The 19,220-nt window shown below is 39.8% G+C and overlaps 1 protein-coding gene across 3 annotated transcripts in view; it reads left to right on the top strand.

The window, feature by feature from the left end:
• Positions 1-4,682: 4,682 nt before the first annotated feature.
• RNF103 (ring finger protein 103) overlaps positions 4,683-19,220 on the top strand; it is a 35,234-nt gene continuing 20,696 nt past the window's right edge. The window contains exons 1-2 of one of the 3 annotated variants that reach the window (XM_036262480.1): positions 4,683-5,328; positions 8,163-8,302. In XM_036262480.1, coding sequence (XP_036118373.1) covers positions 5,103-5,328; positions 8,163-8,302 — 366 coding nt within the window. In that variant the 5' untranslated portion in view covers positions 4,683-5,102. Of the gene's footprint in view, positions 5,329-8,162; positions 8,303-10,317; positions 10,362-19,220 lie in introns of those variants that run through there. The other 2 variants (XM_036262482.1, XM_036262481.1) reach the window with 2 other exon arrangements.

Here is a 19,220-nt window from a genome sequence, read left to right as displayed (position 1 = left end):
ATCCTCGGGTGAGGATAAAAAAAAAAGAAAGGTAGAATAAAGGAATTTTTAGATATGTGAGGTCTTTAAAATTTATCTCTATGTTCACTCTCCTACTGAACCACTGTAGAATGGGATGTGTTCCATGCAAACAAGGAAGTGAAAGAACAAAGTACAACCATAGGATCAAGAAAACAGAATCCAACATAGAAGAGAAGTGAAGGACAGTCCTGGGATGATAGCTGTGTAGTTGGTCTGGAAAGGAACCAGTCTAGCCTGGAGCTGGAAGACCAAAGGACAGAGGTTTATTTCCAATAAAATATGGAATTGATAGATTAGCCATTGGAGTAGTTTTATAGTTCAGACAGAGATGGATAAGTGGACAGGACCCTAGAAAATAGAATAAACCAAAATCTGAGTTAATTATTAACTCCAGGGAAAATGAACTATTGCATAAGAATGAAAATATAAATGATGTGGTTCCGCCATCAGCAAGATTTATATGGTCATAGTAATATAAAAATTAATATATAATATAATCGCATGGGGAACGAGTGGAGGAAAATGGTATATGAATGGGTGGTAAAAAAGAGATCATTTCTCATATTCCACAATAAGAAATCAATAAGTGATGTAAAAAATGGAAAAATCAAGAAAAGCAGTAGAAATCTATTATTGGAAATACAGGGGTAAACATGAGAAAAATGCTTAAAGAATTGTCTCTGAGGAATGGGAATCAGAGTGGGTAGAGATAAGAAGAGGATCTGTTTTGTTTTTATAAGTAGGGTTTGTCTGAGACAGTCCCAGTTTATCCTTGTTAGTCTGACATACTGTTATTATCAATGCTCCTTTCACTCTCAAAATTGTCCCAATTTGGATGAAGCCTTGAAGTGTTATTTGACTTTTAAAACTATATATGGGTAAACATTTGATAACAAATAAAATAAAAAGAGAGGGCTCTTTGGACCTTAAATAAATAACTCTGTTTTGTTCAGCTCAGCCAAAGACTTTAATTTTCTTTTCCTCTAAAATTAATTCTTCATTTAAAATTAAATATAAGCAATATATCTGTTTCAAAGCACTGTTTACATTCACTGCCTCATTTAATTCTTACAAAAGCTTCATGGGGTAAACATCCTATCCCATTTTATAAATGATAAAAATGTGGTTTAGAAGAGGTCTTGTGACTTCATAACAAGGTGACACATTGGATCAGGCCCACTGATGACCGTTCTCATGCCCTTGCCACAATACCAAATGACAAGCCATTTAAGCAATCCCATAAACGAATAGAATCTGAAATGGAAAATCAAGAACCCAGATTAATAGTCTAACTGTTAGAAAAACAGATTACGAAAAACAAAGAAAAATGCAAACAATCCTGTTGTCAGCCTGGTCTTTGAACAAAAATTCCAGTTAGTTTGCCCAATTAGGCATAGTGAAAACTGAAATCACCCTCAGGAGAAGACAGCCCACACCTCTCTTGGAATGCCAAAGGATGAATCTCTGCTTCTAAACCCCCAGACCAGGGAAGCAGTTCTGGTGGTTGTCTTATTTTTCTAAAACATATATTAACATTATAAAAATAATACATAATTTGTTCAGAAAAATAATAAAATAGAGATAAAGCACAAAAGAAAAAAATGAAATCATCTAAATTCCATCACCTAAAGATGAATATGGTTAACATTTTAGTGTATACATCTGTTTTTTTCTTATACAAATATAAAATTAGGATCATATCATGCTAACTTCTCATTAACCAGCTCCTCCCCTCCAAATACTGCATTTTGGACATGATTTCAGATATAAAGGTATGTTTATATCTTTCTTTTTAGTAGCTGCCTAATAGTTCATCATTTGAATTACTGTATTTGACTAATCCTCTGTTGCTAGATATTTGAGTTATTTTTGTTTTCTTTCTTTCTAATATTAACTTGAGAGCAAAAACAAAACTCTGCACACACAACCCTGTGTACATGTCCAATTTTTTCCTCAGGTAACTTCCTTGAAGTGAAATTACTGCGTCAAAGAGCAAGAATTTCAGGAGCCCTTCTAGCTCACATTGTAAATTGCCCTTCTGAAAGGCTATACATTTCCATCAACAGAGGATGTAAATGTCCATATCCCTATGACCCAGAAAACTGTGTGTTCTTTTATCAGTGCTGTTATCTTTCCTAAGAGTTAAACCTTGAGGGAACAAGGCAAGAGTGTGTATGGAATGGGAGGCAGCTGAAACAAGAAATGTATAGTTCTTCAATCCCTTCTTTCTCTAACATTTTTCCAATATGAAACTAGCCTGACTGGTTCCATCTTTAGCTCACACCACAACTTTCCCATCTGCCCTCTTTTATATTATTTGAGTTCCAGTCAGTCTTTCCTCACTAGTGAGTACATTCCTTTGCCGTGAAGGACTGCACCCTATATGTCAAGGTTTGGACAGCAACATGTTTCAGTACCAGGGTCACTGTGACATGCCCAAGGATTCTAACATTTCAGAAGGAACCTTGTTACAATGAACTGTTTAATACCCTCTCCCACACTGGTCTGCCAGTCCTGGAAACAAAGACACAATGAAGCTAATTAAGACACAGGAGCAGAGGCCAAGTGCCAGTTGTACATTCCTACACCTCCTCCTCTGATTCTTTGGGGCATCCCTTCCCAAGTTCTCCTTCACTAGCTGTGCACTGAAATGCTTTTGTTTGCTTTATCTTAGAGGAGTACCATTTGGAAGCTACATACTCACAGTCTATTCTTGATTTCCTGTTCCTCATTTGCTCCGAGAGTGAGGATCAGACCTGTCTTCTTCCTAAAACTTGCACTCCTAGTTCAAGAGTGATAGCTTTGCACAGCGTTTGGCTAACGTTTCTCCTGTAATTCTTGGGTTTTTTCCTTCATGATCAAGGGGGCTGGTAGAAGCCAGACTTATTTAGTTTATGTTACCAACTCTATTCTCCCTCAGGACTGGCACAGAGATTGTTATAAAAAGTATGTTCCAGCCCTGGCCGGTTTGGCTCAGTGGTTAGAAAGTTGGCCCATGAACGAGGGAGTCCTAGTTCGTTTCCGCTAAGGGCACATACCTCAGTTGCAGTTTGTCTCTGGCCTCAGTTGGGGTCATGTGGGTGGCAACCATTCGATGTGTCTCTCTCACATTGATGCCCCCCCCCCCAATTCCTCCTGCTCTATCTGAAGATAAATGCAAAAATTTCCTTGGGTGAGAATAAAGAAAAAAAGAAGAGTATGTTCCACTGGAGTTAAATAAATACAGAACCGGGTACTGCATGCTCTCCCATGCTGTTCATTTTATGTAAGTTGCTCTAGCAGGCGGTGCCCACACTCAGGGACGGTAATGAAAGAAAAGTAAATTTTGGCCCTGGCCGGTTTGGCTCAGCGGTTGGAGTGTCAGCCTGCGGTACAGAGAGAACCGGGTTCGGTTCCCACTAAGGGCACGTACCTCGGTTGCAGTTTGTCCCCGGCCCTGGTTGGTCGTGCAGGTGGCAGCCACTCGATGTGTCCCTTCACATCGATATTTCTCTCTCTCTTCCTCTCTCTCCCTCCCGCTCTATCTGAACAAAAAAATGGAAAAAGTCCTCGGGTGAGGATTAAAAAAAAAAAAAGAAAAGTAAATTTTGCAATGGGACATATTAACATGCAACAACCTTTGTCCTGGTAACTGAACGCTTCATTACCTTACTTTTAACACTCCTCTGACTGAAGGTGGAAAGGACAGAGATTGCAACAAGCAGGAGACCAGTGGACCTAGTTCTAACCTAGAAAAGGTTCAGCCAAACCTTTTCTAACTCATGGTGCACAGACTACATCCTCACCTAGAGACTGAAAATCATTGTTTTCTGGCTTTCACTCTGTACTGCCTCACAGCAGCTCTGCCAAAATTTTCCCAATTCACCAGGACCTAGCATAAATATCTTCTTCTATTTTTACTGATTTTAAGGACAATTAAGTGACCCATTTTTACAAAAATACACAAAGCGACACAGTCAGTCCAAAGTCCAACCCTTGGACAAAATCAAGTACTAAACATGTGCAGGGCAAAGGGGAAGAGAGCGGAGAAGACATCGAAGATGCACCCTTGGGAGTTGTTTGGAAGCCCAGTCAGGCCTGCGCCTTCGCACTTCTGGGGCGCCCACCGCTAGGCCGCCCCGTTGCTCCGCCAGCCGGGCGGGCGCTCCCCATTGGCCCCGCCCAGGGCCCCGCCCCCCGTCGACGTCAGTTGTTATGTCTCGATTCGGGCTGCGGCCGCCGCGGGTCCTCGGCTCCGGAGGCGATGGTCGCGGCCTCGTGAGGTGACCCGGGTGTCGGGACGGCGGCCGGGACCCGCGGCGTCCATCCGAGTGGTGCGGGCGCAGCGTGGCCGGGAAGCAAGCCGATAGCCGCCCGGGGAGTCTTCTCGGGCCTGTTTTTCCTTTATTTCTCCAGGACCTTCGCTCCGCGCGCCCCATTTCCCTCTGCAGAGACCGCGACGCCCCCTCCCGGGCCGGACCGCGGTGCCCGCCGGCCGGAGCGAACCGGGAGCCGCCGCCGCCGCGCCTGCCGTGCTTCTCGCGGAGCCTGGGCGGCCGGCGGGGCCAGGGCCCTGGACACCGGGCGCGGCGCTGCGGCGTCCGCTCCTCCCTGCGCTGGGCCCCGGGCCTGGCCGGGCCGAGTGCCGCGTCCTCCTGACCCGCCGCGGCGGGATCCGGGACGGCCCCTCGGGCCCCGCCTGCAGCCCCGACCCGGCTTCCTTTGTGGATCAGAATTAGTCTTTTTTGGCTTCCCCCTCCCCCGAGAGGGTGGAGGGAAGGCCGATCCCGCCGCCGCGGTCAGTGCCTCCTGCCCTGGCGGGCTCTCCCCGCGCTCCTCCTTTCGGTGTTTAAAGTTTTTTCCTTTTATTTGTCTCGCCTCTTGCCTGGAAGGCCCCGCGCGAGGCTCTGCGCGTGAGCCCCTCGTCGTCGGGCCCTCACCCCGCAGGTCCCCAGATCCACCTGCCTCCGGGCCGAGGATGTTCCGACAGTGACGGCCGGACCGCGCGCGGTGCCCTCGCCCAGGCCGGCCTGGACGCTCACTCCCCACCCCCCGCTTTTTCTCGCTCGGAGCTCCCTGAACCGAGAGGGACGCCGGGGAAGATGTGGCTGAAGCTTTTTTTCTTGCTCCTCTATTTCCTGGTCCTGTTCGTCCTGGCCAGGTTCTTTGAGGCCATTGTGTGGTATGAAACTGGCATCTTTGCCACCCAGCTGGTGGATCCAGTGGCGCTGAGCTTCAAGAAGCTGAAGACCATTCTGGAATGCCGGGGGCTGGGGTACTCGGGGCTGCCCGAGAAGAAGGATGTCCGGGAGCTGGTGGAAAAGTCAGGCAAGTATCGGGCTCCCCTCCGCCCCCCTCCACCCGGGGTGGGGGCCACCTGTACTTCCCCGTCCCTGGGGGTACCCCAGACTGCGGCCTTACCTGGAGGACTTACAGCGACTCCTCTGAGAGCTGCCCAGTTTTTCTTTGTCCAGGTTTTCTACAAAAAGGATGTGACTCCCTGTTTTGAGAAGGGGTCTGGAATTCTTTGTAGGGAATAGGTGTGTCTTTTAAAGGTTATTTAAAAATAACAGTTCAAAGTGCAGCTTCTTGACATTGTTCACTAAGTTTAGTGATTGTCTCAAAATTCGGGATTGTTACAAACTGGAAAGCATTATTGTTGAAATACATAAGGATATAAGAAAAGCCACCAAACGTTGTCTTTTCATAGCAGTATTTGTCACGATTATAATAGCAAGTTGCCTAGAGGGAAAAAATACCATTGGAATATTAATATCAAAGAGACACTTAGGCCTAAGATTTAAATTTAAAATAATGAATTTAAATATAGGGAAAGTATATACTGTATATACTTTTCATACTTTTAAGTGTGGTGAAAATGGGGTGAATATTTTTTGTGAATGCCTACCTTGTTCATTTTATATTTTCTGCCAGGGCTTTTTACAATTCCTTGTATTTTGTATGTAAACTTTTTTCTTCTGTGTCACAGGCATTGCTGTATCAATTTAAGTGGGCTGAGAAATAGAATTGAAATAGTGCTAGGAGAATAACATCTCAAAGAATGCATTTTTATAACTGCTGGTTTTGGGGTAGGATTGGGTGAGAAATATGCTTAATATTTTTTAACCCCTGGACAGAGTATATCCTTGTTTAGATACATACTTCCAGGAAGGGGAATGTACTATCATTTAAGAAAGGCATTCTGGGTTGCTGTAGATAGCAGTTGAAACTCATGGTTATTTTTTTGTTGTTGCTTCAAGTATAGTTGTTAGCTATGTCTTTTACAAGAAAAATATTTTCCTTATTTAGTACCATATAGCCATATAGTATGATGGACAAGAATATTAACTCCAGAGGAGTTAACACTCATATTTTTGCAAGTTAAGGGCTATCAAACTTTTATATCACTACTGGGCTAGAGGAGGGAACCCTCTCTGTAAAAACGATGCATTTTTCTTTAGAGGAATAAAATGGTATATTATTTTTGCCTTTTGTTTACTGACTTTTTTATTTCTGGGTGGGGGGAATGGAGTAAAATAGAGGATCTCTAATAAATAAACTTAATAGACTTAGAAATGAGAAGTGTCTTTTTTTTTTTTCATCCTCACCCAGGACATTTTTCCATTTTTTGTTCAGATAGAGTGGGAGGAAGAGAGAGAGAGAGAGAAACATTGACGTGAAAGGGACACATCGAGTGGCTGCCACCCGCACGACCCAACCAGGGCTGGGGACAGACTGCAACCGAGGTACGTGCCCTTAGCAGGAACCAAACCCAGGTCTCTCTAGACTGCAGGCCGGCGCTCTAACCACTGACCCAAAGCGGCCAGGGCAGAAATGAGAAGTGTCTTAACTGCTAAAGCCAAATCATTGTTCATGGTAAAATAGTTTGCTAACACAATTTTAATTTTGTTAAATCCTCACGGGAGGATATTTTTCCATTTATTTTCAGACAGTGGGAGGGAGGGAGAGAAACATCAATGTGAAAGAGACACATCTACTGGTTGCCTCCCGCACGGCCCCGACCAGGGCTGGGGACCCAACCGAAACCAAAGTTCATGCTCTTGACTGGAATCGAACCTGAGACTCTTTGGTCTGCAGGCCAATGCTCCAACCACTGAGCCAAACAGGCCAGGACAATTTTTTTCCTTTTGACTTTTATTTAGTGTTGCCTTCCTTTGGCCTAAAAATCTTTGTCACTTTGAGTGTACAGAAGTGTTCGTATCACTTAAAGAATACACGCACCCCACAAAAATATGGCTCATATCACACATTTTATAGCAAAGAAGTCTTGGTATAGCAATTTAACTTTATAATTTAAATATTCTTTTTGAGTGGTTTTGCTGCTATCATGATAAAGTGCTTATTTTCTCAGGTTGAGTTGACATTAGTGTTTTCCTTTACTTTTTATTTAACAATGTAAGCTCTAAATTTATACTGTTAATTTGTGTTTGAATATGGAGTCTCTTTTTATAGGTGATCATTTGTATCTTATCTCCAAGTCATACAAAATCTGTTGCTATTTTAAGTATGTGGTGATGGCAAATTCTGTAAATTCATTTTTAAATCTTATAAGTCAGAAGTATATGTCATACTGTTAAAAATTATTTTGCCTTAGTTGTTGTGGCTCAGTTGGTTGGGTGTTGTCCCGTGCACCAAATGGTGGCAGGTTCAGTTCCTAGTCAGGGCATATACCTAGGTTGTGGGTCAGGGTGCATACAGGAGGTAATCTGGTGGATGATTCTTTAGCATCAATGTTTCTCTCGGTTTCTTTCCCTCTCCCTTCCTCTCTCAAATAAATGAAAACATTAAAAAATTATTTGAAGCCTGATACGTTATACACAAACCTAAATAATATTTTGGTGGATTTTGTACTGGTGTGAATTCAGTAATTTCCTAATAAGTTAATGCGATGAGCCCTTCTAGAATATAAACCTCATGAGAAGATGGATTTTTGTCTTTTGTTCATTTTTGCCTAACACATAGTAGGTTCTTATTACATATTTATTGAATGTATGGATCTTAAATGGGTGTATTCAGGTTCTGAGTAGAGTGCAGTGAAAGTATAATAACATGATTTTTAACATTGTAAAATGGAATTAATCACTGAAGTTGGGAATGAAGGATTTTGAAATCTTATTTGTGTTATTTTTTTCTGTCTTCAGGTGACTTGATGGAAGGTGAGCTCTATTCTGCACTCAAGGAAGAAGAAGCGTCTGAATCTGTTTCTAGTACCAATTTCAGTGGTGAAATGCACTTCTATGAGCTTGTAGAAGACACAAAAGATGGCATCTGGCTGGTTCAGGTATCAGAAACAGTGATAGGAGTGAATTTATTTTTACCAAAATAGTATTCACCAGCTGGTAACACTTTGTACTTATGTCAGGTTTTTTAGACACAACTCAGTTCTCATAGGGAGGCTCTTGTGTCCTCTTAAAGAGGTTTTGTAGACCATGGAAAATGAAAATTGAATAGTAGGTGACAGGAAATGTTGGGGAAAGAGAGTTGACTGTTTTATTTAGCATCAACAAAAGAAAATCCATTTTAATTGTTGGGTCTTCATTCAAGTAAGAAGCACACATACATATTCCTTTTATTTAGTGGTTTATACTATTTCTCTTAATTTTTGTTAACTCCAGTTTTTAATTCAGTGATCCAAATAATTTTTGTATGTAAAGGAAGAACACTAAAGTAAAAAAAGTAAAAGAATGCTTCTATAAGGAGATAGTCAATTCTTGTGCCTCTAGAAGAAGAGCTGTTATATGGAATAGTTGGGGGTGCTCATTACTTTGCTTATGAAATTGATGAGATGATAATTTTAAACTCCAGTTCTGTGCGATTTAATTAGCATATTAGAATGTTAGAGCTATGAAGGATTTAAAAAATCATCTTTTATGCTTCCCAAAGTGTAGTTTATGTACCTCTCATGGTAAATGAGTAGGCATACATTATCACTTCCATATTTTAATGTAAATGTGAAAAATCAATGTATTGAACATGTAATTTCATAAATATCACTTAGGGCAATACTTAAGTTATTTAAATTTTAAAAATGTAAGTTCCTTAAAGTATCATAAAAAGTAAATTACCAGCATGAGTTCAGCTAAAATTAAGATTATTGGACCAGGCCCAGTTGGTGTGGCTCTGGTTGAGCATCAACCCATGCACCAAGAGGTCGTTGGTTAGGTTCCCAGTCAGGGCATATGCCCAGGTTGTGGCCCAGATCTCCAGTGGGGAACATGCAGGAGGTGGCCAGTCGATGTTCTCTTTCATCGATGTTTCTGTCTCTCCCTCTCCCTTCCTCTGTCTAAAAATCAATTAAGAAAAAAAATTATTTTTTTTGAAGGAGGGGGAGTGGATTTTAAAAAAAAGATTATTGAACCAGGATCAAATTCCAGGTCCCCTCATTTCTTGTCTAGTGCGCTTATCATTTCACACTGGGGTTGGTAAAGTTTGATTTAGGGTATAAAAATCACAATAGCCATTGTTTTATATACCTTTCAGTTTGACTTTCCTTCAGTATAGGAACATGACTGCATAATGTGGTAGAAAAAGCTGAGTTCAGAAACCTTAGTTATAGATCCGATCTGTCACTGATTTGCATTATGATTATGGATAGATGGACTTTTTGTTGCACGTAGTCTCACATACATATATATCTAAAGAGGATGGAATAATACTGTAGTATTATTCACTGGGCTAAAGGGTTAAAGTTTGGGAATTCTTCAGGTGATTACATTGGATATCCATGACCTTTTTCTTTACTTCTAATCATCCTATTATATTTGACCTATTACCCCCCCCAATCTAATTCAGTAATTTAAAAAATGAATTTATTTTTCAGTTACAGTTGACATACAATATTAGTTTCAGGTGTACAATATAGTGACTAGACATTTATATACTTTACAAACTGATCACTTATAAGTCTGACACCATACATGACTATTATAGTATTATTGACTATATTCCCTATAACTGTTTTTATTAAGAGTATTACTGATGTCCCCATTTTTTCCCCATTGACCCCTTCCTTCCTGCTCCCATCCCCCCCTTCTGCCTTCCTCAGTCTAATGCCTGTGTTGATTGGTTGTGCATATATGCATATAAGTTCTTTGGTTTATTTCCTCCCACCCCCTTCCCTGTAACTATTTTTATAACTGGTAATCTGCACTTCTTGATGCTTTTTACCCATCCCCCCATCCTCCCTCATCTGGCGACCATCAACTTTTTCTCAATATCTATGAGTGTTTCTGTTTTGTTTGTTTATCTTGTTTTTTAGATTCCACATATAAATGAAATCACATGGTATTTGTCTTTCTCTGACTTGTTTCACTCCAGGTCCATCTATGTTGTTGCAAATGGTAATTTTTCATTCTTGTTTATGGCCAAGTAATACTCCATTATATATATGCACCACACCTTTATCCAGTTGTCTGTTGATGGACACTTAGGTTGCCTCCATTTTGGCTATTGTAAATAATGCTTCATGAACATAGGGATGCATATATGTTTTCCAGTTAGTGTTTTGGATTTCTTCAGATAAATACCCAGAATTGAAATTGCTGGGTCATATGGTAGTTCTATATTTAATTTTTTGAAGAATCTTCACACTGATTTTCATAGTGGCTGTACCAATTTGCAATCCTACCAACAGTGCAATGGGTTCCCTTTTCTCTACATTCTCACCAACACTTGTTTGTTGATACATTGAAGATAGCCATTCTGACAGGTGTGAGGTGATATCTCATTGTTTTGATTTTCATTTACCTGATAATTAGTGACGTTGAGCATTTTTTCATATATCTATTGGCCATCTCTATGTTCTTTTTGGAGAAATGTCTAGTCACGTCATCTACCCATTTCTTAATTGGATTGTTTGGGGGTTTTTTGGTGTTAAGTTGTATGAGTTTCTTATATATTTTGGATACTAACCCCTTATCAAATATATTACTGATGAATATCTTCTTCTGTTCAGTAGGTTGTCTTTTGCCTTTTCATTTTGTTGATGGTTTTCTTTACTGTGCAGAAACTTTTTAGTTTGATATAGTCCCATTGGTTTATTTTTCTTTTGTTTCCCTTGCCTGAGGAGATATATCCAAAAAAATATTACTAAGAATGATGTTAAAGAGTTTACTGCTCTTGTTTTTCGAGTTTTATGGTTTCAGATCTTACATTTAACTCTCCAATCCATTTTCAGTTTATTATTGTATATGGTATAAGAAATTGGTCTAGTTTCATTTTTTGTTATCTGTCCAGTTTACCCAACACCATTTATTTTTATTTTTTTTTTATTTTTATTTTTTATCCTCACCCGAGGACATTTTTCCATTTTTTGTACAGATAGAGTGGGAGGAAGAGAGAGGAACAGAGAGAGAGAGAAACATTGATGTGAAAGGAACACATCGAGTGGCTGCCACCCGCACAACCAACCAGGGCCGGGGACAAACTGCAACCGAGGTACGCGCCCTTAGCGGGAACCGAACCCGGGTCTCTCTGGACCGCAGGCCGACGCTCTAACCGCTGAACCAAACCGGCCAGGGCCCCAACACCATTTATTGAAGAGACTGTCCTTACCCTAGTGTATATTCTTGCCTCCTTTGTCATATACTAATTGACTATATAGGCATGGGTTTATTTTTGGGCTCTCTATTCTGTTCCATTGATCTATGTGTCTGTTTTTATTCCAGTACCATGCTGTTTTGATTACTCTGGCCTTGTAGTATAGTTTGATATCAGGTAGCATGATATCTCCAACTTTGTTCTTCTTTCTGAAGATTGCTTTGGCTATTTAAGGTCTTTTGTGGTTCCATACATATTTTAGGATTATTTGTTCTAGTTCTATGAAAAATGCCATTGGTATTTTGATAGAGAGTACATTGAATCTGTAGATATCTTTGTAATTCGAAATTTTTAAGTTCAGCAAAGGGAGAATTTAAGAGGGCATAGTTCATACCTTACCCATCAAGTTCTAGTTTATTTCTGTGTTAATTAGTTGGTATTAAACAAACTGTAGCACCTTTAAAGCTTTAATTTATAAGTAAATTGTTATTCCACTTCTTTTTCCAGGTTTTTATTTCTAATAGTCTGATCAAGGAAGATATACTAGTTTTGATCACTTTAGTTTTATTATTGAGATTGAGTTGAATAGCCTGTCCCACTACCCTGTGTTCTATGTCAGAATGTTTGTCCACACATTGAATGATCCCAAGAGATGAATGGTCAAGATGCTGAGCACTTTCAAACCTGGAAAAGCCATGTCAAAAGTCTGGAAATCTTCTTGTATATAGGGTGTTACCTATAGATAACAAACATATTCTGGTTCACTAATTAGCAATTTATTCTTAGCTTATAAATGATACAATATAGTACAATATAGTTTTTTTTTTCAGATAGAGGGAAGGAGAGAGGGGGGAAGAGAGAGAGAGAGACATTGATGTGAGAGACGCACATCGAATGGCTGCCACCCACACGACCCCAACCGGGGCCGGGGATGAACTGCAACCAAGGTACATGCCTTTAGCAGGAACCAAACCCGGGACTCTCTGGTCAGCAGGCTGATGCTCTAACCACTGAGAAAACTGGCCAGGGCTAAACAATGTTTTTGATGTCCTATTAAAGGTGACCATGGATTATTATGTGACAAAATTCAACAAATACGTTTATGCCAGGCCCTGGAGATATATCAGAAACATACACCAGGCTAAGTCCGGGCTCTCTCGGGCAGCTCACATTCCACTTGGGAGAAGTAGACACTAAATAAATAAATATTTAATATAACATCAGTGGAAAGTGCTAAGAAGAAAAATACGCTGGGTAAGGTAGGGTAAGGAGACAGAGAGTGGTAAGGGATTCTTTGATAAGGTGACACTTGAATGAAGTGAAGACCAAATAATGAATGATAGTGAGTATTAGAATTATAAATTCTAATCACTAGAATTGTCTGCAAAATTTTTAAATTTTTATTGTTGAAAGTGTTACAGATGTTCACCTTTTTTCCCTCATAAGTATTAATAGTTGAGAATTGATTCCTGAGGAAAATGGAATATGTTTCTATAGTTTTCTGTGTGTTAATGGTGCAGTAGGGGACACAAACTTAATTTTTCCAGTGCACTTCAGGATTTGCACTGATCACCACTGTCTGGCTTGTATTCCTTGGGACTAGTGGCTTACATCTGTCAAATGGCTGGCTTCGGTTGAAAGAACAGTCTTTGGCAGGACAACTGAGAAGACAGATTGAAACCCTGTCCTCGGCACTCTGAACTCACCAGCTAACATAATTAGCACAGAAACTTTGGTGTAAGCTCTTAAAAGAAAGCTTTTTCAAAAAAAGTCAAAAATTTCTGCTAGAAATAGAGAAATATTCTCTTGGTTGCTTGTCATTCTTTCAACCCAGATCATATTTATCTAAGCTCATATAAAAGATAATTTTCAAGAATTAGCTTTTAACATTTTGAATTCTCGTTCTTTTCTAATTATTGTTATTTTCAAAGAAGCTGGCTAATTTATTTTAAGTATCCTGTGTAAGAAATAGTTACACACATCCCAGTTCCTTCTTTTTTTCTCCAGTTTTCTAATATTATTTCCTCACACAGATGAATTATAGCTTCCTTTTTTATTTATTGAACATGTAGTTAGGTGGCATGTAAATGATAATTAACTTTTTAAACTTCATATATTATTTTACTGAAAGGAAGTCTGGATTTATTTATTTAGGGAAAATGTGACTTTAATAAATGGGTATGTGACTTAGCTATTCCATCACTTAGTCAGTTCATTATTTTTCTGGAACAGATTTATTGGCAATCTAGATTTATTATCTTTTTTTGGTGACACTCCATGTGGAATGATACTACAAAAGGAAAAAGGAATTTCTGTAATTTAATTCATCTTATGATTTCTAGCTTCTCTACAGTTCATGAGTTTATTTTCTGAATAATACATGTTCATGGTCTTTATATCTTTCTCCTCTTAATTGTTTGAAGATGTATTCGTGCTCATGAATTATCTTTGTGTTAAAGTAGAGTATTAAGATACTTCTTTTCATGTCAAGTTTTTTTTTTTTATCACCCAAGGACATTTTTCCATTTTTATTCAGATAGAGTGGGAGGGAAAGAGAGGAAGAGAGAGAGAGAGAAACATCGACGTGAAAGGGACACATCGACTGGCTACCTCCCGCACGACCCAACCAGGGCTGCAGGCAAACCTCAACCAAGGTACGTGCCCTTAGCGGGAACCGAACCCGGGTCTCTCTGGACCACAGGCCCATGCTCTAAGTGCTGAGCCAAACCGGCCAGGTCAAGTTTTTCTGTGTTTTTTCTAACAGTTTGTTCTAACATTCTGTTAGCTCCTGCTTTGTTTTTAATCTAAGCTTATATCCTTCATCAGTTGTTTTTCAGTTTTGTAGATTCTTTGATTCTGCTGCCACCCAATCTTCTTACAATCACAAAACAGAAGACAGTTACTTTTCTTTCAAATGACTCTTAGAGAGGCAGACAGAACAGTGACTAGGCTTCTGAAATGGAAAAGTCTGCATACTGTGTTGGTTTTATGGATTTATTCTTATCTTAACATTTCTATTTCTCTGTTTGGACTTTTGTTCAAAGAAAGACTGTATTTGTTCCCTACTGGCTTTCTTACATCATAAGGAATTTAACATCACTGGAATTGAGATAGCAGTAAAAAGTATCATATTATTTGAAGTAAAGCTTTGAGTCAATATTTATTGAAATATTATGCTAGTATATTTTCTGTTTGTCTGAAAAGAGTTAATAACTGTTTTAAAATCTGTTCATCTTTGCTCCTAGACAACAGTTTTGTCCAGGGATATTCTAACCTATTTATTCTTTCTTGACACTACTCTAAAGGTGAAAAATATGGCCAGCTTCTTTATCCTTTACTTTGTGAAAAACTTTTGTGTTTATTCATAAAGAAAGCTTGTGAGAACACCAAAGAAATATAATTAAATGCCACTGAGTTTTATTTTTGTCAATTACTCATCCTCACTTTTAATGATTTTATACAATTTGTGTATATGTATTTATATTGGTCTGTAATTTAGAAAGTGAAAACTCCATTTTATTTTATTTTTTATTTTTTATTTTTTTTTATGAATTTTTATTTATTTTTTTGTTACAGATATTTTACCTTTTTACCCCATTGGCACCCCCACCCACCTACCCCCATCCTGTCCCCGGCTTAGTTGTCCATGTCCATTGGTCATGCATACATGCATATAAGTTCTGTGGTTTATCTCTTCCCACCCCCCCACCCCCCATCCCCTCTTCTGAGGGATGTCAGTCTGTGCCCTACTTCCATGTGTCTGGGTCTACTGTATTCCTCAGACTGTTATGTTCATTATATTCCGTATATAAGTGATATCATGTGGTATTTGTCTTTTTCTGCTTGGCTTCTTTCACTTAGGATAATACTTTCCAGGTCCCTCCATGTCGTCTCAAAGGATAAGCGATCTTTCTTTCTTACTGCTGCATAGTACTCCATTGTGTATATGTACTACAGCTTTTTTATCCATTCGTCTACTGGTGGACACTTGGGCTGTTTCCAGATCTTAGCTATTGTAAATAGTGCTGCTATGAAAATGGGGGTACATATATTCTTCCTGATTGGTGTTTCAGGCTTCTTAGGGTATATTCCCAGCAGTGGGATCACTGGGTCAAATGGAAGTTCAATTTTTAATTTTTTGAGGTAGCACCATATTTTTTTCCATAGCGGCGAAAACTCCATTTTAAAATGAAATACTGAGAGCCCGGCCTGTGTGGCTCAGTGGCTAAGCATTGACCCCATGCCCCAGCAAGTTGCCGGCTTGATTCCCAGTCAGGGCACATGCCCAGTTTGTGGGCCCAATCCGCAGTAGGGGGCATGCAGGAAGCAGTCAGTCGATGTTCTCTGTCATCGATGTTTCTGTCTCTCTCTCCCTCTCCCTTCCTCTCTCTAAAATCAATAAAGAATAATTAATTAAATTAAATTAAATTAAATTAAACACTGAGGGCTGCAGAAAATAGAGCACAACACTCCTGTTCTATGCAGTAAGGTTATTTAATTTAGCCTAGATGTTGTATGGGGATTAACAATATTAAAAGGCATAGGCACCCTGGTCAGTTTAGCTCAGTGGTTAGAGCATCGGCCTGCGGTCCAGAGAGACCTGGGTTCGGTTCCCGCTAAGGGCACATACCTCGGTTGCAGTTTGTCCCCAGTCCTGGTTGGGTTGTGTGGGTGGCAACCACTCGATGTGTCTCTTTCATATCAATGTTTCTCTCTCTCTCTCCCTCCCACTCTTATCTGAATAAAAAATGTCCTTGGGTGAGGATAAAAAAAAAAAAGGCATATGCCAAATGTTCTGATTAGTAATAAAACCCACCTCTAAAATACGTGTATAGGCAAAAGTGTGTGACTTTTTCTTACACCAATGTAGCACCTGTAGTACATGTGGAATAGAGTAGGCAATAACCTGAGGTCCAGTTTTTCTTTCTTTTTTTTTTTTTTTATTCTCACCTGAGGAAACTTTTTTTTTTACATTTATCTTCAGATAGAGCGGGAGGGGGGGAGAGAGAGACAGAGAGACAGAGACACATCAAGTGGCTGCCACCTGTACGACCCCAACTGGGGTTGGGGGCAGATCACAACTGAGGTACGTGCCCTTAGCGGGAACTGAACCTGGGACTCTGGTGTGTGGGCCAATGCTCTAATCACTGAGCAACCGGCCAGGGCGAGGTCCAGTTTTTCGTTGTATGTTTAACTATACTACACAAGATTGTGACATCAGAAAATATGGGCACTTGGCATCATACACTGTCCAACCCAGTTTCGTAAAGTGATATACTAGAGCCAGCTCATTCTATTTCATGAAGGACAGTTGTTAACATCTCTTCCCAACTCTAAGTTTAGAGATGTCATGTTGCTAACTTGAAGTCGGCCATCTGGGAGTATTTACACAAAGGAAATCAGCAAATCAGAGCTTCCTTTTTCTTTCGAAGAGCTGGTTGTTAAACTTTTTCCATCCATTCATCCAACCATCTAACAAATATTTATTGAAATCTAATGTGTGCCAGCTGAACCTTGTGATAGGCACTGAGGGGACAAAGATGAATAACGTATAGTCTGTGCCATAAAACAGCTTATAGTTTACTAAAATGTGTAGGCCAATAAAAATCTTAGTGTATAATTGATAATCTTTTCCAGCTGAGTTAGATGGTCTGTAATGGTGCTAGCATCTTAAAGGATCCTAAAGAAGTCTATTAGGCAGTGAAATGGAATGTAGGAAAATGGCAGTCGTTTTTTTCTGGAAAATGTGTATTTTTAAATACACTGGATTAGAAGTCTTTATGTCTGATTGGTGTTAAAAACATTGATGTGCAGCCTTGGCCAGTTTGGTTCAGCAGTTAGAGCCTTAGCCCACACACCAGTCTTAGGTCCAATTCCTGGTCAAGGGCACATACCTCGGTTGCAGGTTTTAATCCTGGGCTCCAGTGGGGTTGAGTGGGAGGCAGCCAATTGATGTATCTCTTTCACATCGATGTTTTTCTCTCTCTTTCTCCTCACCCTCTCTACCCGCCCCTCCCCCCACTCTATCTAAAAAATCAATGGAAAAATATCCTTGGGTGAGAATTTAAACCAAAAACATTGATGTGCAGTTGCATAGCAAGGTACTATTTATGCTAATATTTGTCCAGAAAACATTTGAGATGACAGGTTGTTGGGGAAGGGACTTTCATTGTAACAGTAATAAAAAACTTGGAGACTTCAGAGAACCTGTATAATCAGAAGTAAAAGAATGAGTTACTAAGCCATTAAAAGCTGAAATTATTTGGTTCAACGTAAATATTTAATGAGTACCCAGATGAGTTAGGCTAGCTACACTAGACTAGCTGCAGGAAATACAGAGGTAAGCCAGTGTCGGGATGCCAGTTAGAGAGGCAGGTACCTTGGGAAGGGGGTGAAAAGAGGGCTTCATTTTTAGCCTATTGCCAAGTCGGTCCTAGACTCAATTCAGGCTATACTTTTATCTAGTGTTTTTCTGGTCTCTGAAAATATTCCTTACAGAGAATGCCACATCCTTCCTGAACTGCCAAAAAATATGCTTCCCTCTTAATAAGACCAACAGTATGAATGCCTCTCAGAATCATTGTGCATACTTTTGGTATGACCTATAAGTGGGAATTCTTACTGGTGTGACACAGTAGTAATAGGCTTAAAGTATTTTGTTATGTCATATGACTCAACATGTTGTGCCATGAGTTATTTTGTGAAATTATTAAGATTTTTAGTGGTTGTTTAATTCAGCCTCCACCATATTTCATTTATGCTAAACCTTTAGTTGAATAATATAGCTATTTATGACAATGGACAAATAATTTCTAATTGCTATAACTATCGAGTCAAATAAAATGCTTTCCTGCAATGCCTAGGGGATTTTTCATTTTTGTAAGGTTCTCAGTCAGGGATCATTAAACTCTTCAAAAACATGTGTCAGAAAAGCTTGCTGAGTAAATAAGGCTCTGGAGTTAAACATTGTTATGTACTTTCCATGGGTGTTCCCACTTCTCTTCACATACTTCTGTTGTCTGTGCTGTAACCTAACTGCCTGGGAACAATCCTCTCTCATTCCTACTTCCTTTCCTAATACTGGAGCTCGTGTAAGTCTGAAAGAGACCTGTGCAGAGGTCAGGATGTTCGCTGGAAGATGCCCCCCTAGACTTAGGGCCATACCTAATATTGATTAAAGCAACCTCTTTATTAATCCTTTAATGCAATGTAATTTTTTTTTTTAATGCTCACCTGAGGACATTTTTTTTTTTCATTGATTCCGGAGAGGGGGAAAGAGAGAGCGAGAGAGAAACATCAATGTGGGAGAGAAACATCCATCAGTTGCCTCATACATGCACCCCAACTGGGGATCAAGCCTGTGACCCTTTGGTGCCTGGGATGATGCTCTAACCATTGAGCAATATCGGCCAGGGCCCTAATGCAATGTCGTTTTAAACAGACCTGAAAATGTTTGAGTTATTTGCGGGCTTGAGAAGGAAATAGGAGTGAAAGGGAGTTATTTTAAAAGGAATAGGGAGTATTGTGATGTGATTGCATAGAGACTGCTTACCCCGAGTAATCTGAATGATAAGTTCAAGATTTCTTTGATTATTTGATGGAAAGAGGAACTACTATATTGACCCTTGAGTGGTAGATAAAAAAAGAAAAGAAATGCTTGT

The sequence above is a fragment of the Molossus molossus genome, unplaced genomic scaffold (assembly GCF_014108415.1).
Source record: "Molossus molossus isolate mMolMol1 unplaced genomic scaffold, mMolMol1.p scaffold_m16_p_15, whole genome shotgun sequence".
Lineage (NCBI taxonomy): Eukaryota > Metazoa > Chordata > Mammalia > Chiroptera > Molossidae > Molossus > Molossus molossus.
Note: the sequence above shows the minus strand (reverse complement) of the source record. Positions and strands in the feature narration are given on the sequence as shown.